Source organism: Oncorhynchus mykiss, chromosome 22, assembly GCF_057628025.1.
Source record: "Oncorhynchus mykiss isolate SJ-2025 chromosome 22, ASM5762802v1, whole genome shotgun sequence".
In the NCBI taxonomy this organism is placed as follows: domain Eukaryota; kingdom Metazoa; phylum Chordata; class Actinopteri; order Salmoniformes; family Salmonidae; genus Oncorhynchus; species Oncorhynchus mykiss.
Genome location: NC_143043.1, coordinates 44,052,447 through 44,079,622, shown reverse-complemented (window position 1 = coordinate 44,079,622; position 27,176 = coordinate 44,052,447). Strand labels below are relative to the sequence as shown.

The 27,176-nt window shown below is 48.3% G+C and overlaps 1 protein-coding gene across 2 annotated transcripts in view; it reads right to left on the bottom strand.

Annotated features, from left to right (window-relative positions):
• Nucleotides 1–27,176, bottom strand: part of plekhm3 (pleckstrin homology domain containing, family M, member 3) — a 67,123-nt gene that overhangs the window by 12,831 nt on the left and 27,116 nt on the right. For both annotated transcript variants that reach the window (XM_036959284.2, XM_036959283.2), the window contains exons 5-7: nt 17,505–17,650; nt 17,093–17,286; nt 6,991–7,054 (exon numbers count right to left, since the gene is read on the bottom strand). In XM_036959284.2, coding sequence (XP_036815179.2) covers nt 6,991–7,054; nt 17,093–17,286; nt 17,505–17,650 — 404 coding nt within the window. The remainder of the gene's footprint in view (nt 1–6,990; nt 7,055–17,092; nt 17,287–17,504; nt 17,651–27,176) is intronic.

The following is a 27,176-nucleotide window of genomic DNA, read 5'->3' as shown; positions in this document are numbered from 1 at the left end:
TAATCTCCAGCCAGAAGAGGACTGGCCACCCCTCAGAGCCTGGTTCCTCTATAGGTTTCTTCCTAGGTTTTGGCCTTTCTAGGGAGTTTTTCCTAGCCACCGTGCTTCTACACCTGCATTGCTTGCTGTTTGGGGTTTTAGGCTGGGTTTCTGTACAGCACTTTGAGATATCAGCTGATGTACGAAGGGCTTTAAAAATACATTTGATTTGATTACTACATAGTTTGTGGCCTGCATATGCTGCATACCAGGGTATCAGTGTGGGAATCTGCCTCCCTGCACGTAAGTGTGTGTCACCGTGGCTGCTGAGCCAGTCCGGGCCGGGTCCCTCAATGCCCTTTTGTCCCCTCCAGTTGTTTGTAGGTCGTTGGCAGGACCAGCGCTGCTGCCATGGCACACAATACAATTAGCATCTACATGGCAGTGCTCAGTCCTCCACAACAAGCCCACCTCTCCACTACCCCACTACTTTACAACAAGCCCACCTCTCCACTACCCCACTACTTTACAACAAGCCCAGCTCTCCACTACCCCACTACTTTACAACAAGCCCACCTCTCCACTACTTTACAACAAGCCCACCTCTCCACTACTTTACAACAAGCCCACCTCTCCACTACTTTACAACAAGCCCACCTCTCCACTACTTTACAACAAGCCCACCTCTCCACTACTTTACAACAAGCCCACCTCTCCACTACTTTACAACAAGCCCACCTCTCCACTACTTTACAACAAGCCCACCTCTCCACTACTTTACAACAAGCCCACCTCTCCACTACCTTACAACAAGCCCATCTCTCCACTACCTTACAACAAGCCCATCTCTCCACTACTTTACAACAAGCCCATCTCTCCACTACTTTACAACAAGCCCACCTCTCCACTACTTTACAACAAGCCCACCTCTCCACTACTTTACAACAAGCCCACCTCTCCACTACTTTACAACAAGCCCACCTCTCCACTACTTTACAACAAGCCCACCTCTCCACTACTTTACAACAAGCCCACCTCTCCACTACCTTACAACAAGCCCACCTCTCCACTACCCCACTACTTTACAACAAGCCCTCCTCCCCACTACTTTACAACAAGCCCACCTCTCCACTACCCCACTACCTTACAACAAGTCCACCGTCTCCACTATTTTACAACAAGCACACCGCTCCACTACTTTACAACAAGCCCATCTCTCCACTGCTTTACAACAAGCCCATCTCTCCACTACCTTACAACAAGTCCACCGTCTCCACTATTTTACAACAAGCACACCGCTCCACTACTTTACAACAAGCCCACCTCTCCACTACTTTACAACAAGCCCACCTCTCCACTACCCCAATACTTTACAACAAGCCCACCTCTCCACTACTTTACAACAAGCCCACCTCTCCACTACTTTACAACAAGCCCACCTCTCCACTACTTTACAACAAGCCCACCTCTCCACTACTTTACAACAAGCCCACCTCTACACTACTTTACAACAAGCCCACCTCTCCACTACTTTACAACAAGCCCATCTCTCCACTACTTTACAACAAGCCCACCTCTCCACTACCCCAATACTTTACAACAAGCCCACCACTCCACTACCTTACAACAAGCCCATCTCTCCACTACTTTACAACAAGCCCATCTCTCCACTACTTTACAACAAGCCCACCTCTTCACTACTTTACAACAAGCCCACCTCTCCACTACTTTACAACAAGCCCACCTCTCCACTACTTTACAACAAGCCCACCTCTCCACTACTTTACAACAAGCCCACCTCTCCACTACTTTACAACAAGCCCACCTCTCCACTACTTTACAACAAGCCCACCTCTCCACTACTTTACAACAAGCCCACCTCTCCACTACTTTACAACAAGCCCACCTCTCCACTACTTTACAACAAGCCCACCTCTCCACTACTGGCCAGTAGTTTGGCCAGTAGCCAAACTAGTCCAGCCTCTGGGCAGGCCCTGGGCAAACAGTACACTGCTTTAAAGATAGAAAGGCTGCTCCTAATAGGAGGTGTTTGTTGGGATTTCAATAGCAAAGAGAGCCAAGTGCACTACTGCTTTCCATGAAGGACTGGGTCTACTCTATAACTAGCCAGGGAGACGGTCTTTATTGAACCTCACTGTGAAACAATAAAAGCCAGGCTTGATGAACAAGCTTTGATTATTCAGGAGAAATAAAAGAAACAGCTTGTTAATATGGAAAGCCAATTAGCTGTAAAGAGAGAAAGGGGATGGGGAGAGAAAGACAGAGAGGGAGAGAGGGGAGGGGGAGAGAAACACACACAGAGAGAAAGGGGAGGGGGAGAGAAAGACAGAGAGAGAGAGAGGGGAGGGGGAGAGAAACACACACAGAGAGAAAGGGGAGGGGGAGAGAAAGACAGAGAGAGAGAGAGGGGAGGGGGAGAGAAACACACACAGAGAGAAAGGGGAGGGGGAGAGAAAGACACGGAGAGAGGGGAGGGGGAGAGAAACACACACAGAGAGAAAGGGGAGGGGGAGAGAAAGACAGAGAGAGAGAAAGGGGAGGGGGAGAGAAAGACAGAGAGAGAGAAAGGGGAGGGGGAGAGAAACACACACAGAGAGAAAGGGGAGGGGGAGAGAAAGACAGAGAGAGAGAGAGGGGAGGGGGAGAAAAAGACAGAGAGAGAGAAAGGGGAGGGGAGAGAAAGACAGAGAGAGAGAGAGAGGGGAGGGGGAGAGAAAGACAGAGAGAGAGAAAGGGGAGGGGGAGAGAAAGACAGAGAGAGAGAGAGGGGAGGAGGAGAAAAAGACAGAGAGAGAGAAAGGGGAGGGGGAGAGAAAGACACAGAGAGAGAAAGGGGAGGGGGAGAGAAACACACACAGAGAGAAAGGGGAGGGGGAGAGAAAGACAGAGAGAGAGAAGGGGGAGGGGGAGAAAAAGACAGAGAGAGAGAGAGGGGAGGGGGAGAGAAACACACACAGAGAGAGGGGAGGGGGAGAGAAACACACAGAGAGAAAGGGGAGGGGGAGAGAAAGACAGAGAGAAAGGGAAGGGGGAGAGAAACACACAGAGAGAGAGTAAGCTATGATAGAGAGAGATGAATAGAGAGAAAGAGAGTGAGGGAAAGAGAGCGCGAGAGAGAGCGAGAGGGTGAGAAGAGTGTCAGGCCAGGGGATGTAGGGAAGAATGGTGGACTTTAACACACTAGTTTTTCTGCTTGTTGATTCTGAATGTCTGTAATTAGTGAGCGGGCCAGGGTGAGGGGAACATGAAGGGGAGAGGGAGAGAGGTTGGGTGGTGCAGAGGGGGCTGGGTGAGGAAGGTGGAAGATATGGGAGAGTAGTAGTGTGGAAGAACTCCAGGTTGGGGGAGGGGGATCAGAGAGAGGGGGTGGGAGAGAGAGGCAAGAGATTACGCCAAACCAAAGTAACCCTCATCCCAATAACAGTTATTCATGCCTTCATAACAGCCTAGAAACTGCTAGTGAGAGGGCAGAGGGAAACTCTCCCCACTGTAACGATGGCCGAGGGAAACTCTCCCCACCGTAAAGAGGGCCGAGGGAAACTCTCCCCACTGTAATGAGGGCCGAGGGAAACTCTCCCCACTGTAACGAGGGCTGAGGGAAACTCTCCCCACTGTAACGAGGGCTGAGGGAAACTCTCCCCACTGTAACGAGGGCTGAGGGAAACTCTCCCCACTGTAACGAGGGCTGAGGGGAAACTCTACTCATTGTAACGAGGGCTGAGGGGAAACTCTCCCCACTGTAACGAGGGCGGAGGGAAACTCTCCTCACTGTAACGAGGGCTGATGGAAACTCTCCCCACTGTAAAGAGGGCCGAGGGAAACTCTCCCCACTGTAACGAGGGCCAAGGGAAACTCTCCCCACTGTAAAGAGGGCTGAGGGAAACTCTCCCCACTGTAACGAGGGCTGAGGGAAACTCTCCCCACTGTAACGAGGGCTGAGGGAAATTCTCCCCACTGTAACGAGGGCTGAGGGAAACTCTCCCCACTGTAACAAGGGCTGAGGGAAACTCTCCCCACTGTAAAGAGGGCCGAGGGAAACTCTCCCCACTGTAACGAGGGCCGAGGGAAACTCTCCCCACTGTAAAGAGGGCTGAGGGAAACTCTCCCCACTGTAACGAGGGCTGAGGGAAACTCTCCCCACTGTAACGAGGGCTGAGGGAAATTCTCCCCACTGTATCGAGGGCTGAGGGAAACTCTCCCCACTGTAAAGAGGGCCGAGGGAAACTCTCCCCACTGTAACGAGGGCCGAGGGAAACTCTCCCCACTGTAAAGAGGGCTGAGGGAAACTCTCCCCACTGTAAAGAGGGCCGAGGGAAACTCTCCCCACTGTAACGAGGGCCGAGGGAAACTCTCCCCACTGTAAAGAGGGCTGAGGGAAACTCTCCCCACTGTAACGAGGGCTGAGGGAAACTCTCCCCACTGTAACGAGGGCTGAGGGAAATTCTCCCCACTGTAACAAGGGCTGAGGGAAACTCTCCCCACTGTAAAGAGGGCCGAGGGAAACTCTCCCCACTGTAACGAGGGCCGAGGGAAACTCTCCCCACTGTAAAGAGGGCTGAGGGAAACTCTCCCCACTGTAACGAGGGCTGAGGGAAACTCTCCCCACTGTAACGAGGGCTGAGGGAAATTCTCCCCACTGTAACGAGGGCTGAGGGAAACTCTCCCCACTGTAACAAGGGCTGAGGGAAACTCTCCCCACTGTAAAGAGGGCCGATGGAAACTCTCCCCACTGTAACTGGCAAAGGACAATTTTTCCTCACTGTGAGCTCTTCTCCCAGTGTCTAGTGCTGCTAGCAGGTTGAGGTGTCAGAGACAGAGCACCTCTTCACTGGGAGGGACTGCTTTAGCTCCACATGCCTGTCTGAGTCCGAGCAGAGACAGACGCTGGTCCTAGCAGCCATGCATTGTCCTGACACGTGTAAACTGAATGTTCAAACCCTGAATGCTGATTGGCTAACAGCCGTGGTATATCAGACCATATACCACGGGTATGACAACACATTTCTTGTTAGTGCTCTAATTATGTTGGTAACCAGTTTATAATAGAAATAAGGTACCTCGGGGGTTTGTGGTATATGGCCAATATACCACGGCTAAGGGCTGTTCTTGTGCATGACGCAACGCAGAGTGCCTGGATACAGCCCTTAGCCGTGGTATATTGATCATATACCACACCTGACTGCTTAAATATAACACAGTATATGTATATATACAGTGCCTTGCGAAAGTATTCGGCCCCCTTGAACTTTGCGACCTTTTGCCACATTTCAGGCTTCAAACATAAAGATATAAAACTGTATTTTTTTGTGAAGAATCAACAACAAGTGGGACACAATCATGAAGTGGAACGACATTTATTGGATATTTCAAACTTTTTTAACAAATCAAAAAATGAAAAATTGGGCGTGCAAAATTATTCAGCCCCTTTACTTTCAGTGCAGCAGACTCTCTACAGAAGTTCTCTGAATGATCCAATGTTGACCTAAATGACTAATGATGATAAATACAATCCACCTGTGTGTAATCAAGTCTCTGTATAAATGCACCTGCACTGTGATAGTCTCAGAGGTCCGTTAAAAGCACAGAGAGCATCATGAAGAACAAGGAACACACCAGGCAGGTCCGAGATACTGTTGTGAAGAAGTTTAAAGCCGGATTTGGATACAAAAAGATTTCCCAAGCTTTAAACATCCCAAGGAGCACTGTGCAAGCGATAATATTGAAATGGAAGGAGTATCAGACCACTGCAAATCTACCAAGACCTGGCCGTCCCTCTAAACTTTCAGCTCATACAAGGAGAAGACTGATCAGAGATGCAGCCAAGAGGCCCATGATCACTCTGGATGAACTGCAGAGATCTACAGTTGAGGTGGGAGACTCTGTCCATAGGACAACAATCAGTCGTATATTGCACAAATCTGGCCTTTATGGAAGAGTGGCAAGAAGAAAGCCATTTCTTAAAGATATCCATAAAAAGTGTTGTTTAAAGTTTGCCACAAGCCACCTGGGAGACACACCAAACATGTGGAAGAAGGTGCTCTGGTCAGATGAAACCAAAATTGAACTTTTTGGCAACAATGCAAAACGTTATGTTTGGCGTAAAAACAACACAACTGAACACACCATCCCCACTGTCAAACATGGTGGTGGCAGCATCATGGATTGAGCCTGCTTTTCTTCAGCAGGGACAGGGAAGATGGTTAAAATTGATGGGAAGATGGATGGAGCCAAATACAGGACCATTCTGGAAGAAAACCTGATGGAGTCTGCAAAAGACCTGAGACTGGGACGGAGATTTGTCTTCCAACAAGACAATGATCCAAAACATAAAGCAAAATCTACAATGGAATGGTTCAAAAATAAACATATCCAGGTGTTAGAATGGCCAAGTCAAAGTCCAGACCTGAATCCAATCGAGAATCTGTGGAAAGAACTGAAAACTGCTGTTCACAAATGCTCTCCATCCAACCTCACTGAGCTCGAGCTGTTTTGCAAGGAGGAATGGGAAAAAATTTCAGTCTCTCGATGTGCAAAACTGATAGAGACATACCCCAAGCGACTTACAGCTGTAATCGCAGCAAAAGGTGGCGCTACAAAGTATTAACTTAAGGGGGCTGAATAATTTTGCACGCCCAATTTTTCATTTTTTGATTTGTTAAAAAAGTTTGAAATATCCAATAAATGTCGTTCCACTTCATGATTGTGTCCCACTTGTTGTTGATTCTTCACAAAAAAATACAGTTTTATATCTTTATGTTTGAAGCCTGAAATGTGGCAAAAGGTCGCAAAGTTCAAGGGGGCCGAATACTTTCGCAAGGCACTGTATATATATATATATATATATATATATATATATATATATATATATATATATATATATACACACACACACTGTATGAGTGTGTATTAGTGTGCCTGTAACGGTCTGATGTTTGAAAGTGTGAGAGTGAGAGTGTGTCCACTATACAGTATGTGTGTAGTGTGTATTACCTGTTGCAGGTCAGCCAGTGAGTACAGGTGGATATGTTGCAGTAGGTAATCTCTGGGGAAGATCCTTGGGGGGAGAGAGAAAGACCAACATTTTGACCATTTTAGTTATGCAATTTTCTTAGAACCATAAGTCAGATCCTTTCAGAAAATGCAATATTATATGCCATTTAGCAGACTTACAGCACTGTGTGTATGGGTGGCCCCACCAATAAAAAGTAGAATTCAATGGTGTGTGTCATTGTCTCTCACTGTACTGACCTGGAACAGCAAAGCTGGTGAAATGGTTTATCATATATTAAAACATGACAGGAAGGAGATGTGAGGTTCATGTTGAGATTCATAAAGGACGATAACAAAATGTACACGATGAGTCATGTCACACATACACACACACACGGACCATGATAGTGCCTGTGTAACCATGGTAACGGCGGGGCCAAATTGCAGAGAAAATGGGGGTTAATTCAATAGAATGAGAGTCAGGCTGGGGCAGAAGGGGAATGGGTGTTTAAAAGCTCTCTGCCTTATAATGGAGCGAAGTGGAGGTCTCTCTCTGCTCTCTCATCAGGCTCGCTATTATAGCCCTCTGCACAACACTCTCTACCAAACCTACACACACACAGTAATTCACACACACTCACCCACACCAGCTCACGTTACAGTTCAAGGATCCACAAAGTGACATAGCAAGAGACAGAGAGGTGGGAGTTGGAGTGAAAGATGGAGAGGGCAAGAGATGGGATCATATAGACTCTCTGCACTAATAACCCTGTGCTGTCCCTCTCTGCACTAATAACCCCACGCTGTCCCTCTGCACTAATAACCCCACGCTGTCCCTCTCTGCACTAATAACCCCATGCTGTCCCTCTCTGCACTAATAACCCCACGCTGCCCCTCTCTGCACTAATAACCCCACGCAGTCCCTCTGCACTAATAACCCTGTGCTGTCCCTCTCTGCACTAATAACCCCACGCTGTCCCTCTCTGCACTAATAACCCCACGCAGTCCCTCTGCACTAATAACCCTGTGCTGTCCCTCTCTGCACTAATAACCCCACGCAGTCCCTCTGCACTAATAACCCCATGCTGTCCCTCTCTGCACTAATAACCCCACGCTGTCCCTCTGCACTAATAACCCCACGCTGTCCCTCTCTGCACTAATAACCCCACGCTGTCCCTCTCTGCACTAATAACCCCACGCAGTCCCTCTGCACTAATAACCCTGTGCTGTCCCTCTCTGCACTAATAACCCCACGCTGTCCCTCTCTGCACTAATAACCCCACGCTGTCCCTCTCTGCACTAATAACCCCACGCTGTCCCTCTGCACTAATAACCCCACGCTGTCCCTCTCTGCACTAATAACCCCACGCTGTCCCTCTGCACTAATAACACGATGCTGTCCCTCTGCACTAATAACCCCACGCTGTCCCTCTCTGCACTAATAACCCCACGCTGTCTCTCTCTGCACTAATAACCCCGCGCTGTCCCTCTCTGCACTAATAACCCCACGCTGTCCCTCTCTGCACTAATAACCCCACGCTGTCCCTCTCTGCACTAATAACCCCACGCTGTCCCTCTGCACTAATAACCCCACGCTGTCCCTCTCTGCACTAATAACCCCACGCTGTCCCTCTCTGCACTAATAACATGCTGTCCCTCTCTGCACTAATAACATGCTGTCCCTCTTTGCACTAATAACACGATGCTGTCCCTCTGCACTAATAACACGATGCTGTCCCTCTCTGCACCAATAACACCACGCTGTCCCTCTCTGCACTAATAACCCCACGCTGTCTCTCTCTGCACTAATAACACGATGCTGTCCCTCTCTGCACTAATAACCCCACTCTGTCCCTCTCTGCACTAATAACCCCACGGTGTCTCTCTCTGCACTAATAACACGATGCTGTCCCTCTCTGCACCAATAACACCACGCTGTCCCTCTCTGCACTAATAACCCCACGCTGTCCCTCTCTGCACTAATAACCCCACGCTGTCCCTCTCTGCACTAATAACCTCACGCTGTCCCTCTCTGCACTAATAACACCACGCTGTCCCTCTCTGCACTAATAACACCACGCTGTCCCTCTCTGCACTAATAACCCCACGCTGTCCCTCTCTGCACTAATAACCCCACGCTGTCCCTCTCTGCACTAATAACCCCACGCTGTCTCTCTCTGCACTAATAACACGATGCTGTCCCTCTCTGCACTAATAACACAATGCTGTCCCTCTCTGCACTAATAACCCCATGCTGCCCCTCTCTGCACCAATAACCCTGCCCCCCTCTGCACTAATAACACAATGCTGTCCCTCTCTGCACCAATAACGCCACGCTGTCCCTCTCTGCACTAATAACCCCACGCTGTCCCTCTCTGCACTAATAACCCCACGCTGTCCCTCTCAGCACTAATAACACCACGCTGTCCCTCTCTGCACTAATAACACCACGCTGTCCCTCTCTGCACTAATAACCCCATGCTGTCCCTCTCTGCACTAATAACCCCACGCTGTCCCTCTCTGCACTAATAACCCCACGCTGTCTCTCTCTGCACTAATAACACGATGCTATCCCTCTCTGCACCAATAACACCACGCTGTCCCTCTCTGCACTAATAACCCCACGCTGTCCCTCTCTGCACTAATAACCCCACGCTGTCCCTCTCTGCACTAATAACCCCACGCTGTCCATCTCTGCACTAATAACCCCACGCTGTCCCTCTCTGCACTAATAACCCCAAGCTGTCCCTCTCTGCACCAATAACCCCACGCTGTCCCTCTCTGCACTAATAACCCCACGCTGTCCCTCTCTGCACTAATAACCCCACGCTGTCCCTCTCTGCACTAATAACCCCGCGCTGTACCTCTCTGCACTAATAACCCTGCGCTGTCCCTCTGCACTAATAACCCCATGCTGTCCCTCTCTGCACTAATAACCCCACGCTGTCCCTCTCTGCACTAATAACCCCACGCTGTCCCTCTGCACTAATAACCCCACGCTGTCCCTCTGCACTAATAACCCCACGCTGTCCCTCTGCACTAATAACCCCACGCTGTCCCTCTCTGCACTAATAACCCCACGCTGTCCCTCTCTGCACTAATAACCCCACGCTGTCCCTCTCTGCACTAATAACCCCACGCTGTCCCTCTCTGCACTAATAACACAACGCTGTCCCTCTCTGCACTAATAACCCCACGCTGTCCCTCTCTGCACTAATAACCCCACTCTGTCCCTCTCTGCACTAATAACCCCACACTGTCTCTCTCTGCACTAATAACCCCGCGCTGTCCCTCTCTGCACTAATAACCCCACGCTGTCCCTCTGCACTAATAACCCCGCGCTGTCTCTCTCTGCACTAATAACCCCGCGCTGTCCCTCTCTGCACTAATAACCCCACGCCCTCCCTCTCTGCACTAATAACCCCGCGCTGTCCCTCTCTGCACTAATAACCCCGCGCTGTCCCTCTCTGCACTAATAACCCCACGCTGTCCCTCTCTGCACTAATAACCCCGCGCAGTCCCTCTCTGCACTAATAACCCCGCGCTGTCCCTCTCTGCACTAATAACCCCGCGCAGTCCCTCTCTGCACCAATAACCCCATGCTGTCCCTCTCTGCACTAATAACCCTGCCCCCCTCTGCACTAATAACCCCACGCTGTCCCTCTCTGCACTAATAACCCCACGCTGTCTCTCTCTGCACTAATAACCACGCGCTGTCCCTCTCTGCACTAATAACCCCACGCTGTCCCTCTGCACTAATAACCCCGCGCTGTCTCTCTCTGCACTAATAACCCCGCGCTGTCCCTCTCTGCACTAATAACCCCACGCTGTCCCTCTCTGCACTAATAACCCCGCGCTGTCCCTCTCTGCACTAATAACCCCGCGCTGTCCCTCTCTGCACTAATAACCCCACGCTGTCCCTCTCTGCACTAATAACCCCACGCTGTCCCTCTCTGCACTAATAACCCCGCGCAGTCCCTCTCTGCACTAATAACCCTGTGCTGTCCCTCTCTGCACTAATAACCCCGCGCTGTACCTCTCTGCACTAATAACCCTGCGCTGTCCCTCTGCACTAATAACCCCATGCTGTCCCTCTCTGCACTAATAACCCCACGCTGTCCCTCTCTGCACTAATAACCCCACGCTGTCCCTCTGCACTAATAACCCCACGCTGTCCCTCTGCACTAATAACCCCACGCTGTCCCTCTGCACTAATAACCCCACGCTGTCCCTCTCTGCACTAATAACCCCACGCTGTCCCTCTCTGCACTAATAACCCCACGCTGTCCCTCTCTGCACTAATAACCCCACGCTGTCCCTCTCTGCACTAATAACACAACGCTGTCCCTCTCTGCACTAATAACCCCACGCTGTCCCTCTCTGCACTAATAACCCCACTCTGTCCCTCTCTGCACTAATAACCCCACACTGTCTCTCTCTGCACTAATAACCCCGCGCTGTCCCTCTCTGCACTAATAACCCCACGCTGTCCCTCTGCACTAATAACCCCGCGCTGTCTCTCTCTGCACTAATAACCCCGCGCTGTCCCTCTCTGCACTAATAACCCCACGCCCTCCCTCTCTGCACTAATAACCCCGCGCTGTCCCTCTCTGCACTAATAACCCCGCGCTGTCCCTCTCTGCACTAATAACCCCACGCTGTCCCTCTCTGCACTAATAACCCCGCGCAGTCCCTCTCTGCACTAATAACCCCGCGCTGTCCCTCTCTGCACTAATAACCCCGCGCAGTCCCTCTCTGCACCAATAACCCCATGCTGTCCCTCTCTGCACTAATAACCCTGCCCCCCTCTGCACTAATAACCCCACGCTGTCCCTCTCTGCACTAATAACCCCACGCTGTCTCTCTCTGCACTAATAACCACGCGCTGTCCCTCTCTGCACTAATAACCCCACGCTGTCCCTCTGCACTAATAACCCCGCGCTGTCTCTCTCTGCACTAATAACCCCGCGCTGTCCCTCTCTGCACTAATAACCCCACGCTGTCCCTCTCTGCACTAATAACCCCGCGCTGTCCCTCTCTGCACTAATAACCCCGCGCTGTCCCTCTCTGCACTAATAACCCCACGCTGTCCCTCTCTGCACTAATAACCCCACGCTGTCCCTCTCTGCACTAATAACCCCGCGCAGTCCCTCTCTGCACTAATAACCCTGTGCTGTCCCTCTCTGCACTAATAACCCCGCGCAGTCCCTCTCTGCACCAATAACCCCACGCTGTCCCTCTCTGCACTAATAACACGATGCTGTCCCTCTCTGCACTAATAACACGATGCTGTCCCTCTCTGCACTAATAACCCCACGCTGTCCCTCTCTGCACTAATAATCCCACGCTGTCCCTCTGCACTAATAACCCCACGCTGTCCCTCTCTGCACCAATAACCCCATGCTGTCCCTCTCTGCACTAATAACCCTGCGCTGTCCCTCTCTGCACTAATAACATGCTGTCCCTCTCTGCACTAATAACCCTGCGCTGTCCCTCTCTGCACTAATAACATGCTGTCCCTCTCTGCACTAATAACACGATGCTGTCCCTCTCTGCACTAATAACACGATGCTGTCCCTCTCTGCACTAATAACACGATGCTGTCCCTCTCTGCACTAATAACACGATGCTGTCCCTCTCTGCACTAATAACACGATGCTGTCCCTCTCTGCACTAATAACATGCTGTCCCTCTCTACACTAATAACCCTGCGCTGTCCCTCTCTGCACTAATAACACGATGCTGTCCCTCTCTGCACTAATAACACGATGCTGTCCCTCTCTGGACTAATAACACGATGCTGTCCCTCTCTGCACTAATAACACAATGCTGTCCCTCTCTGCACTAATAACCCTGCGCTGTCCCTCTCTGCACTAACACTGAAGGGACACACAGCTCCAATGCCTCTCCTGGGAGTGTAGAGGGACGGACACACAGCTCTATGCAGGTACCATGGAAACCTTTGTGGGAAGGGGTAGTAGTATCTATATGAATGTGAATTTGAGTGCATATACTGTCTACGTGAGTTACATCTGTCCCTTCCACGCCCTCTACTTCTCATCCCGTGTCTCCCTAACCTGCCGCCACTCCCCCAGTGCTCTCTCCCTCTCTGTGTGGGTGTTTCTGATTGTGAGAGTAGAGACAGGTGTGCGAGTGACGTTTGAAACACTATTAGAGCGTATATGACTGTAGTACAGAACCATGTCTTTAAACAGTATAAATGACTGCCTGTGTTCATATGTGCATGTGTGTGTGCGTGCAGACTATCCACACGTATGCAGCAGATCTGTGTGTCTAACGTGTACTATGTGTGCATCCTTATGTGTGTGTGTGTGGGGTTCAGAGGTGTGTGTTAGATCAGTGCGGGCGGTGATGGCCGTGACAGGCCTCCTCAGCGCCCCCTCCAGGCCGACGGTAGGCCCAGAGGGTCCATGGATGGCCCGACGGTAGGCCCATAGAGGGTCCATGGCCCATGGTAGGCCCATAGAGGGTCCATGGTTGGCCGACGGTAGGCCCAGAGGGTCCATGGCAAATGGTAGGCCCATAGAGGGTCCATGGCCCATGGTAGGCCCATAGAGGGTCCATGGATGGCCGACGGTAGGCCCAGAGGGCCCAGAGGGTCCATGGCCCATGGTAGGCCAATAGAGGGTCCATGGCCCATGGTAGGCCCATAGAGGGTCAATGGCCCATGGTAGGCCCATAGAGGGTCAATGGCCCATGGTAGGCCCAGAAGGTCCATGGCCCATGGTACGCCAATAGAGGGTCCATGGTTGGCCGACGGTAGGCCCAGAGGGTCCATGGCCCATGGTAGGCCCAGAAGGTCCATGGCCCATGGTAGAACCATAGAGGGTCCATGGCCCATGGTAGGCCCATAGAGGGTCCATGGCCCATGGTAAGCCCATAGAGGGTCCATGGTTGGCCGGGGGAAGGGTTTAGCACCACCGGCCTCATTAATCCTGCAGTGTTTTGAAGGGCAGGGCGTTAGTCGCCGAGCGCTAATGGTGTAGTGGTAAACAGGGTCTCTAGCGAGAGAGGAGCACTCCGGGGTCGCCAACACTGCCGTAAACACCACAGCCTTCTTCCCCTTCCGGCAACCAGCTGGGATAACTCTGTAGCCCAGGGTGTGTGTGGAGTAGGAGCGTCTCAGAGCCCCACTCTCTCTGTTCGTCTCAGCCAAGACCTCAGCAAAAAAAATGTAGACCTCCACAAGTCTGGTTCATCCTTGGGAGACATTTCCAAATGCCTGAAGGTACCACGTTCATCTGTACAAACAATAGTCCGCAAGTATAAACACCGTGGGACCACTCAGCCGTCATACCGCTCAGGAAGGAGACACGTTCTGTATCCTAGAGATGAACGTACTTTGGTGCGAAAAGTGCAAATCACTTCCAGAACAACAGCAAAGGACCTTGTGAAGATGCTGGAGGGAATAGGTACAAAAGTATCTATATCCACAGTAAAACAAGTCCTATATATCGACATAACCTGAAAGGCCGCTCAGCAAGGAAGAAGCCACTGCTCCAAACCGCCATAAAAAAGCCAGACTACGGTTTATGAGGACAAAGATCGTACTTTTTGGAGAAATGTCCTCTGGTCTGATGAAACAAAAATATAACTGTTTGGCCATAATGACCATCGTTATAAGAGGCTTGCAAGCCGAAGAACACCATCCCAACCGTGAAGCACGGGGGTGGCAGCATCATGTTGTGGGGGTGCTTTGCTGCATGCAGGAGGGACTGGTGCACTTCACAAAATAGATGGCATCATTAGGACGGAAAATTATGTGGATATATTGAAGCAACATCTCAAGACAACAGTCAGGAAGTTAAAGCTTGGTCGCAAATGGGCCTTCCAAACGGACAATGACCCCAAGCATACTTACAAAGTTGTGGCAAAATGGCTTAAGGACAACAAAGTCAAGGTATTGGAGTGGCCATCACAAAGCCCTGACCTCAATCCTATAGAAAATTTGTGGGCAGAACTGAAAAAGTGTGTGCAAGCAAGGAGGCCTACAAACCTGACTCTTTTACACCAGCTCTGTCAGGAGGAATGGGCCAAAATTCACCCAACTTATTGTGAAAAGCTTGTGGAAGGCTTCCCAAAACGTTTGACCCAAGTTAAACAATTTAAAGGCAACGCTACCAAATACTAATTGAGTGTATGTAAACTTCTGACCCACTGGGAATGTGATGAAAGAAATAAAAGCTGAAAAATATAATTCTCTCTACTATTATTCTGACATTTCACATTCTTAAAATAAAGTGGTGATCCTAACTGACCTTAAATGTCAGGAATTGTGAAAAACTGAGTTTAAATGTATTTGGCTAATGTGCATATTTTTTTGAATGCCAGGAATTGATGGGGGAAATGAGCTTCTCAATTACAAACTGACTGAACAGAGAACACTGTTTTCACAGACATGTTGAGTGTTGATGTATCAAACAGAGCTAGTGTGTGTGGAGGTTGAGGAGGGGGTTAGGGAGTGTCAGAGAGCGTCCATCACCCCAGAGACAGGCCTTTTAGTCTGGGCACCCTCACATAAACACATTCCCATCATACACTCACATACTGGCCTCAGAGGAGCCTTCAGGCTACACTTCACACATTCATGCTTAACATGGACTAGGAATCAAGTCAACAAAAGGTGCTTTCAATGGACATCAGACATACAATTACCATTCCATACTTCTCCATTATGTTCCTGTGCTTTTTGAAAGCGTACTTTGATGTTTCCAGTCTCATATAACCACTCTGTGTTCCTCCTTCATCTTCCTACTATGGTACTGCGTCATCCTTTCACTGTCTCATCCCCCAACATCTTGCCCATTGACAACCATTTTCATCTCTAGTCAAAATGGATTTAATTAACAATCAAGGCCTTGATGAATCATACCTCATCCCCCTCTCGTCCATCCCTCCCCCTCCCCTGTCCATCCCGCCCCTCGTCCTTACCACTCCCCCTGTCCAGCCCTCGTCCTTACCCCTCCCCCTGTCCAGCCCTCCCCTTCTACAGAGGTCCTCGGTGATATCAGCAAGGCAGCTGAACAAGTATGCTCTGAAGGACTGGAGCTTCTACCCCCCCATACAGCCTCTTTAACCCTACCCTCCATACCCATACAGCCTCTTCTACCCTACACTCCCCTCACACTCCATACAGCCTCTTCTACCCTACACCCCCCTCACACTCCATACAGCCTCTTCTACCCTACACCCCCCTCACACTCCATACAGCCTCTTCTACCCTCCCCTCCCCTCACACTCCATACAGCCTCTTCTACCCTACACTCCTCACTTCATACCCATACAGCCTCTTCTACCCTCCCCACCCCTCACACTCCATACAGCCTCTTCTACCCTCCCCAGCCTTCACACTCCATACAGCCTCTTCTACCCTCCCCTCCCCTCACACTCCATACAGCCTCTTCTACCCTACACCCCCCTCACACTCCATACCCATACAGCCTCTTCTACCCTCCCCACCCCTCACACTCCATACAGCCTCTTCTACCCTACACTCCCCTCACTTCATACCCATACAGCCTCTTCTACCCTCCCCACCCCTCACACTACATACAGCCTCTTCTACCCTCCCCACCCCTCACACTCCATACAGCCTCTTCTACCCTACACCCCCCTCACACTCCATGCCTATACAGCCTCTTCTACCCTCCCCTCCCCTCACACTCCATACAGCCTCTTGTACCCTCCCCTCACACTCCATACAGCCGCTTCTACCCTTCCCTCACACTCCATACAGCCTCTTGTACCCTCCCCTCACACTCCATACAGCCTCTTGTACCCTCCCCTCACACTCCATACAGCCTCTTCTACCCTCCCCTCCCCTCACACTCCATACAGCCTCTTCTACCCTCCCCTCCCCTCACACTCCATACAGCCTCTTGTACCCTCCCCTCACACTCCATACAGCCTCTTCTACCCTACACTCCCCTCACTTCATACCCATACAGCCTCTTGTACCCTACACTCCCCTCACACTCCATACAGCCTCTTGTACCCTCCCCTCACACTCCATACAGCCTCTTCTACCCTCCCCTCCCCTCACACTCCATACAGCCTCTTGTACCCTCCCCTCCCCTCTCACCTTCTCCGGAGGTCCTCGGCCACGGCAGCACGGCAGCTGAACAGGTATGCTCTGAGGGACTGGAGCTGCTGTCTCAGGCGTAGGACTGCAGCCAGGCCCTCACAGTGTTCATACAGACACGGGTTCAACTGCTGCACATCCAGCAGGGGCTCCTCATAAACAAACTCCAGGAACTCCTTGGCCTGCTTGGACACCTGGACAGAATAGGGAGAGGAGGGGTGGGCTGTGTGTGTGTATGTGTGTGTAAGGTCAAATCCTAATTTCAGAAGTGTATGTAACTAAAACTCTCACTCAGTGGGTGTTTCAGAATTTTTCTGTAGGTTTCTGAATATGTTGCGTGTGAGTGGATATGAACACATACAAGTCACTCTGGTAAATGACTCAGACGTGTGTAGAACATCACCATTCTCACCTTGTGTCTGTCGGTGTCCCAGTTGTGCAGCAGGCGGGCAGGGATGAGGAACAGGTTGTCTTGGTGACAGCTCTGGCAGTAGTACCAGCCACTGTAGCAACACACCTTGGCCTTGCCCCGCGACAACCCTACTGGCTTCTGACACCCTGCACAGAGATAGAGAGGAGATACTGGGTGAGGGAGTGTGTGTGTGTGTGAATGAGTGTATGGGTCTACAGATAAACTAAACCACCAAACACTCTCTGTATCTAGAATTCAAAACGGTGAGTGATGAAGTCCCTAATTTATTAGCTGTTATTAGACGTTGCAACAGCCATGCAGGTCAACGATTGAGCGGCTGTTGACCTCCACAGGTCAAAGGTCAGGAGATAGAAAAACAGATTTGCCATGGTTAATGATTAGAGTCCCAGTCTGCAAGACTTTCATATGTACCCCTCTCTCAATGCCACACTAACCACTTGCAACCAAGCAAACCAACATCTAGAACTACAAGGACTTCCAAAAACATCCCGATCAGTGAATCCCTCCAACCCAGTTGAAGCGGAGGTTTCCCCACTCCTCCCTGTAGTCACAATAAGAGGGGAATTCAATGCTCTACTGTCTTAGAAAACAGTAGAAAGGAAAGATCCTAGGCTTCTATTGATGTCCTTCAGTAGTGCTGCTATCCTCTGAAAACTCTCTGCTTTGTCTTGGTCTCTTTGTTGTTCCTGTCTGCGCTCCCCCAAACACTCTGGGCCCACGCCATGGGCCACGCTCAGAACCCAAACAGGTGACCGCGGCAATGGCAGGTGTCCCTTATCCCCAGGACGATCTGGGAGGGACGGGGCCCAGGACGCCACAGAGGAAGAAAGGAACAAGGGAAGAAGGAGATGGAGAAGGTAATGGAGGGAGAGGGGGAAGGAGCGCAGGCGGATACGGACTTGCACGCTCTTTGTCTTTTTCGGTGGAGCGTAGCGCCTGCCTCTGTACTTCACAGAGACGGGAGGGGGAAGAGATCAGACGTGGATAGAGAGAAAGAAGGAAAGAGACGGAGGAGAGAAAAAACAGAGGATAACACACCAACAGGGTCTATCAGAACAGCCGATCTGGACCGGAGAGAGGTTCAGAATTAACCTTATTCAATCGACTACAGGCTTAATTAACTGAATGGACAACAGAGACAGAATGCAATATGGATTTGTTTTAAATAGTTTGGGGTATGGCCTCGCCTCCTTGGAGCCAGATGCTGATGACATGAAAAACCAGCTAGATCTACTGTCTCTGTTGTATTATGACAGACCAGCTAGATCTACTGTCTCTATTATATTATGGCAGACCAGCTAGATCTACTGTCTCTATTGTATTATGGCAGACCAGCTAGATCTACTGTCTCTATTGTATTATGACAGACCAGCTAGATCTACTGTCTCTATTGTATTATGGCAGACCAGCTAGATCTACTGTCTCTATTATATTATGAAAAACCAGCTAGATCTACTGTCTCTATTGTATTATGACAGACCAGCTAGATCTACTGTCTCTATTATATTATGGCAGACCAGCTAGATCTACTGTCTCTATTATATTATGACAGACCAGCTAAATCTACTGTCTCTATGTCTCTATTATATTATGACATACCAGTTAGATCTACTGTCTCGATTGTATTATGACAGACCAGCTAGATCTACTGTCTCTGTTATATTATGACAGACCAGCTAAATCTACTGTCTCTATTGTATTATGACAGACCATCTAGATCTACTGTCTCTATTATATTATGACAGACCAGCTAGATCTACTGTCTCTATTGTATTATGACAGACCAGCTAGATCTACTGTCTCTATTTTATTATGGCAGACCAGCTAGATCTACTGTCTCTATTATATTATGACAGACCAGCTAGATCTACTGTCTCTATTGTATTATGACAGACCAGCTAGATCTACTGTCTCTATTATATTATGGCAGACCATCTAGATCTACTGTCTCTATTATATTATGACAGACCAGCTAAATCTACTATTTCTATGTCTCTATTGTATTATGACAGACCAGCTAGATCTACTGTCTCTATTATATTATGGCAGACCAGCTAGATCTACTGTCTCTATTATATTATGGCAGACCAGCTAGATCTACTGTCTCTATTATATTATGGCAGACCAGCTAGATCTACTGTCTCTATTATATTATGGCAGACCAGCTAGATCTACTGTCTCTATTATATTATGGCAGACCAGCTAGATCTACTGTCTCTATTATATTATGGCAGACCAGCTAGATCTACTGTCTCTATTATATTATGGCAGACCAGCTAGATCTACTGTCTCTATTATATTATGGCAGACCAGCTAGATCTACTGTCTCTATTATATTATGGCAGACCAGCTAGATCTACTGTCTCTATTATATTATGGCAGACCAGCTAGATCTACTGTCTCTATTATATTATGGCAGACCAGCTAGATCTACTGTCTCTATTATATTATGGCAGACCAGCTAGATCTACTGTCTCTATTATATTATGGCATCCCTCTGCTGGGCAGCTGGTATCGAAACCCCCCCGCTGGGGAAAGGAGGTCCAGTAATGGGCCTTCAGGTTATTATAGCTGGTGAGGGGGGGGGGGGCGGAGGGTTGTCCAAGAGGGTTGTCCAAGACTGTTGCTGAAAAACAGGAAGTGAGAGAACATGGGCAAGTTGACATATAAATACATCAACACTTACACCCATTGGTTGAGACAGGAAAGTGATAATTGCAAGAGCGAGGTTAAAAAGCAAATGTGCTTTATTGTGCCGTGCTTATAGGCTAAAGGTAAATAGGTAAATGACATTCAGCTGATGGCTAATAAGAGGAGGAGATTAGCGAGATGCTACGCTGATTATATGTTTGTATTCATTCCCACTACGACCGTAGAACAGGAAACAGAGTGAATTAGGTAATACTGCTTAATGAAGTTAAACAAGCATTCAGATCAGCCTTCCTGATTGAACATTCAGGTCAGCCTTCCTGATTGAGCATTCAGATCAGCCTTCCTGATTGAGCATTCAGATCAGCGTTCCTGATTGAGCATTCAGATCAGCCTTCCTGATTGAGCATTCAGATCAGCGTTCCTGATTGAGCATTCAGATCAGCCTTCCTGATTGAGCATTCAGATCAGCCTTCCTGATTGAGCATTCAGATCAGCCTTCCTGATTGAGCATTCAGATCAGCCTTCCTGATTGAACATTCAGATCAGCCTTCCTGATTGAACTTTCAGATCAGCCTTCCTGATTGAACATTCAGATCAGCCTTCCTGATTGAACATTCAGATCAGCCTTCCTGATTGAACATTCAGATCAGCCTTCCTGATTGAGCATTCAGATCAGCCTTCCTGATTGAACATTCAGATCAGCCTTCCTGATTGAGCATTCAGATCAGCCTTCCTGATTGAACATTCAGATCAGCCTTCCTGATTGAGCATTCAGATCAGCCTTCCTGATTGAACATTCAGATCAGCCTTCCTGATTGAGCATTCAGATCAGCGTTCCTGATTGAGCATTCAGATCAGCCTTCCTGATTGAACATTCAGATCAGCCTTCCTGATTGAGCATTCAGATCAGCCTTCCTGATTGAACATTCAGATCAGCCTTCCTGATTGAGCATTCAGATCAGCGTTCCTGATTGAGCATTCAGATCAGCCTTCCTGATTGAGCATTCAGATCAGCGTTCCTGATTGAGCATTCAGATCAGCCTTCCTGATTGAGCATTCAGATCAGCGTTCCTGATTGAGCATTCAGATCAGCCTTCCTGATTGAACATTCAGATCAGCCTTCCTGATTGAGCATTCAGATCAGCCTTCCTGATTGAGCATTCAGATCAGCGTTCCTGATTGAGCATTCAGATCAGCCTTCCTGATTGAACATTCAGATCAGCCTTCCTGATTGAACTTTCAGATCAGCCTTCCTGATTGAACTTTCAGATCAGCCTTCCTGATTGAACTTTCAGATCAGCCTTCCTGATTTAACTTTTGTGAACTACATTACAAGTCTCTGTTTTCTGCTGTTTATCTGCGGAGGCTTTCTATTGGCTGTTGTTGAAGCTCTGTCAATGAAGAGGAAGTGAGACTGGCTCAACTGCTCTAGGGATAGAGAGAGAAAACAAAGGGTAATAGGTCAACTAAAACACATAAAGGGCCGGTTCAAGAGTATTCCTGGACCCAGATGAAGCCCAGCACTTTTAATGGAGGGCCAAGTGTAAAATGCATCTGGGAGTTGGTTTTCCATTCCCCACTGTGGACAAAAGACAAGTCAATGTAAAAAACCTTACAGACATCAAGGAATACATAAACCACAAAACCTCCCCAGCCGACATCTTAATTAGAGTAATGTCTCCCTTAAGGTCCCCTCAGACTTTGGGGACCATTAGTTTCTACTTTATTATTCTGTCAGAGGGAAAAACTTAGAACTCAACCCAACGCAATATAACAGAGGCCCCATTATAAATGAGTATGATAAATTACTAAGCAGGGACTGATGTGTGACCCTGTTTCTCTTGGAGAGAGAGACCATCTCCTCCTTATGCCTTCCTTAAACCCAAACCAATATGGCATAAATACAGGGGCTGCCCTGCCACTGGCTGAGGTTAGGAGCTAACAACGCACCAGCCATCTACCATCAGGCACACTGGAGCTAATGTCAACTTGAGCTTTTTGGGGCAGGGACCCCAAGCTATAAAAAGACAGTTGGTGTCTTCCCCCCCTCAACTCTAGTCCCCTCTCTACCATCCAACCCTGAGCCTAAACACACACACACACACACACACACACACACACACACACACACACACACACACACACACACACACACACACACACACGCCCTGGAGGCTGCAGTGCAGAGCGTACCACAGACCACGCAGTGGGGTGTCATGTGTCGAGGCTGCCCTGTCATCAACGTAGGAGCGCAGCACAAACCCACACTAACCACCCCTGCTCCATAAATACATCCACCCCCCCAGAAACCCGCTTGCTCTGCTACCCATCCACTCAACTCACAGCGGATGGATGGGGTTTAGCCATTGGGGTTTTTCTCAAAAGGGTTCCTCAGAAATTATTGATGATTGTTAAGTTACCAAATCGCTAACATCGTCGTTTACACAACTACACCTTGGCTTCTGTATGGTCTATATTCTCTGAAATAGACCAGCATCTCTAAATCTGGACCTTAACTTGTGATGGATGGTGCGGCTCCTATACTAATGATGTGGACAATGTGGATTCCCTTAGTGAGAGTGAGATGGAAGCCAAGGCCTCCAGGGAGAATGTCCAGCCAGCAGAGAGGATGGTCAGTGCCAGTGGCCAAACGCTGTAACCCAGCTGGGTGCTGGGTCATGTGGACAGCACTGCTGATATGGTCAGTAAAGAAAACAAACAAGAAAAACCTTTGCACAAAAAATGATAATCACAAACGCATGTGGAGCTACTTCATGTGTATATGTCCTCCCCAAAGAACCACAGCTCACTAACACAGCTGGATGCATTCTAAAAGCCTTCTAAGGTAGAGTGTAGAGGGCAGAGGGACAGAGCAGTGGTGCTCATGGGAACAACATGCCCTCTTGGAAATCCTGTGTCCACCAGTGTGGGAAGTGGGAAAGAAGAAGAGGTATCAAACCATGACCCCCGCCCCTCATCTCATGCTCCCACTTGAGAGGCCACCGTAGATTAGAACAGAAACACTATTCTAATACTGAGGCCCCCCAGGCCTGCCTTCTATGGTGAATCTGTGGCCCCTGTTCCCCAGTCCCCTAGCTAGAGAGGGTCTTTCTGCTCTGTCGTCCCCAGAAAGGGGCTCCCACTCAGCCACGCTTTCAACTGTCCCGACGGTTTACACCTCTCTGTGTGTGTGTGTGTGTGTGTGTGTGTGTGTGTACAGGGGGCAAAGACAAGAGGCCTCTTCTTTGATGTGTCTCATTCAACACTCAAATTAAAATGTGTGCAAAGAGGGACAGAAACACAGAGACAGAAACACAGAGACAGAAACAGAGACACAGAGACAGAGAGAGACACACAGACAGAGAGAGAAAGAGAGAGAGACAGAAACAGACAGAGAAAGAGAGAGACAGAGAGAGAAAGAGAGAGAGAGACAGAAACACAGACAGAAACACAGACAGAGAAAGAGAGACAGAGAGAGAAAGAGAGAGAGACAGAAACACAGACAGAAACACAGAGACAGAAACACAGAGACAGAGACAGAGACACAGAGACAGAGAGAGACACACAGACAGAGAGAGAAAGAGAGAGAGACAGAAACACAGACAGAGAAAGAGAGAGAGACAGAGAGAGAAAGAGAGAGACAGAAACAGAGACAGAAACACAGACAGAGAGAGACAAACACAGAGACAGAAACACAGACAGAGAGAGACAGAAACACAGAGACAGAAACACAGACAGAGAGAGACAGAAACACAGAGACAGAAACACAGACAGAGAGAGACAGAAACACAGAGACAGAAACAGACAGAGAGAGACAGAAACACAGAGACAGAAACACAGATACAGAAACACAGAGACAGAAACACAGAGACAGAAACACAGAGACAGAAACAGACAGAGAGACAGAAACAGACAGAGACAGACAGAAACAGACAGAGAGAGACAGAAACAGACAGAGAGAGACAGAAACACAGGGACAGAGAGAGAAAGAGAGAGACAGAAACACAAACACAGAGACAGAAAGAGAGACAGAAACCTACATGGAAAATTGGAAAACACTAAACAAACAACAACACGAAGAATTATCTATCCAAAATGGAGATGTATGGGTAAACCACTTCTCCAATCTTTTTGGCTCTATAACAATGAATAATGAGCAAAAACATATACAGGATCAAAAATAAATCCTAGAATCAACTATTAAAGACAACCAGAACCCACTGGATTCTCCAATTACCTTGAATGAGCTACAGGACAAAATAAAAACCCTCCAACCCAAAAAGGCCTGTGGTGTTGATGGTATCCTCAATCAAATGATCAAATATACAGACAACAAATTCCAATTGGCTACACTAAAACTCTTTAACATCATCCTTAGCTCTGGCAACTTCCCCAATATTTGGAACCAAGGACCGATCACCCCAATCCACAAAAGTGGAGACAAATTTGACCCCAATAACTACCGTGGGATATGCGTCAACAGTAACCTTGGGAAAATGCTCTGCATTATCATTAACTGCAGACTCAGTCAGCAAATGTCAAATTGGCTTTTTACCAAATTACCGTACAACAGACCATGTATTCACCCTGCACACCCTAATTGACAACCAAACAAACCAAAACAAAGGCAAAGTCTTCTTATGCTTTGTTGATTTCAAAAAAGTATTCGACTCAATTTGGCATGAGGGTCTGCTATACAAATTGATAGAAGGTGGTGTTGGGGGTAAAACATACGACATTATAAAATCCATGTACACAAACAACAAGTGTGCGGTTAAAATTGGCAAAAAACACACATTTCTTCCCATAGGGCGGTGGGGTGAGACCGGGACGCAGCTTAAGCCCCACCCTCTTCAGCATATACAGTGGGACAAAAAAGTATTTAGTCAGCCACCAATTGTGCAAGTTCTCCCACTTAAAAAGATGAGAGAGGCCTGTAATTTTCATCATAGGTACACTTCAACTATGACAGACAAAACGAGGGCAAAAAATCCAGAAAATCACATTGCAGGATTTTTAATGAATTTATTTGCAAATTATGGTGGAAAATAAGTATTTGGTCAATAACAAAAATTTATCTCAATACTTTGTTATATACCCTTTGTTGGCAATGATAGAGGTCAAACGTCATCTGTAAGTATTCACAAGGTTTTCACACACTGAACTCCTCTAGAGCAGTGATGTTTTGGGGCTGTTGCTGGGCAACACGGACTTTCAACTCCCTCCAAAGATTTTCTATGGGGTTGAGATCTGGAGACCTGCTAGGCCACTCCAGGACCTTGAAATGCTTCTTACGAAGCCACTTCTTCGTTGCCCGGGCGGTGTGTTTGGGATCATTGTCATGCTGAAAGACCAAGCCACGTTTCATCTTCAATGCCCATGCTGATGGAATGAGGTTTTCACTCAAAATCTCACGATACATGGCCCCATTCATTCTTTCCTTTACACGGATCAGTCGTCCTGGTCCCTTTGCAGAAAAACAGCCCCAAAGCATGATGTTTCCACCCCCATGCTTCACAGTAGGTATGGTGTTCTTTGGATGCAACTCAGCATTCTTTGTCCTCCAAACACGACGAGTTGAGTTTTTACCATCTGACATTCTCCCAATCTTCTTCTGGATCATCCAAATGCTCTCTAGCAAACTTCAGACGGGCCTGGACATGTACTGGCTTAAGCAGGGGGACACGTCTGGCACTGCAGGATTTGAGTCCCTGGCGGCGTAGTGTGTTACTGATGGTAGGCTTTGTTACTTTGGTCCCAGCTCTCTGCAGGTCATTCACTAGGTCCCCCCGTGAGGTTCTGGGATTTTTGCTCACCATTCTTGTGATCATTTTGGCCCCATGGGTTGAGATCTCTATTGCAGATTCAGTCTTCCCAGCCTGGTGCAGGTCTACAATTGTGTTTCTGGTGTCCTTTGACAGCTCTTTGGTCTTGGCCATAGTGGAGTTTGGAGTGTGACTGTTTGAGGTTGTGGACAGGTGTCTTTTATACTGATAACAAGTTCAAACAGGTGCCATTAATACAGGTAACGAGTGGAGGACAGAGGAGCCTCTTAAAGAAGAAGTTACAGGTCTGTGAGAGCCAGAAATCTTGCTTGTTTGTAGGTGACCAAATACTTATTTTCCTCCATAATTTGCAAATAAATTCATTAAAAATCCTACAATGTGATTTTCTGGATTTTTTTCTCATTTTGTCTGTCATAGTTGAAGTGTACCTATGATGAAAATTACAGGCCTCTCTCATCTTTTTAAGTGGGAGAGCTTGCACAATTGGTGGCTGACTAAATACTTTTTTGCCCCACTGTATATCAACGAATTGGCGCGGGCACTAGAAAGGTCTGCAGCACCCGGCCTCACCCTACAAGAATCTGAAGTCAAATGTCTACTGTTTGCTGATGATCTGGTGCGTCTGTCACCAACCAAGGAGGGCCTATAGCAGCACCTAGATCTTCTGCACAGATTCTGCCAGACCTGGGCCCTGACAGTAAATCTCAGTAACACCAAAATAATGGTGTTCCAAAAAAGGTCCAGTCGCCATGACCACAAATACAAATTCAATCTAGACACCATTGCCCTAGAGCACACAAAAAACTATACATACCTTGGCCTAAACATCAGCGCCACAGGTAACTTCCACAAAGCTGTGAATGATCTGAGAGACAAGGCAAGAAGGGCATTCTATGCCATCAAAAGGAACATAAATTTCAACATACCAATTAGGATTTGGCTAAAAATACTTGAATCAGTCATAGAGCCCATTGCCCTTTATGGTTGTGAGGTCTGGAGTCCGCTCAACAACCAAGAATTCACAAAATGGAACAAACACCAAATTGAGACTCTGCATGCAGAATTCTGCAAAAATATCCTCTGTGTACAACGTAGAACACCAAATAATGCATGCAGAGCAGAATTAGGCCGATACCCACTAATTATCAAAATCCAGAAAAGAGCTGTTAAATTCTACAACCACCTAAAAGGAAGCGATTCCCAAAACTTCCAT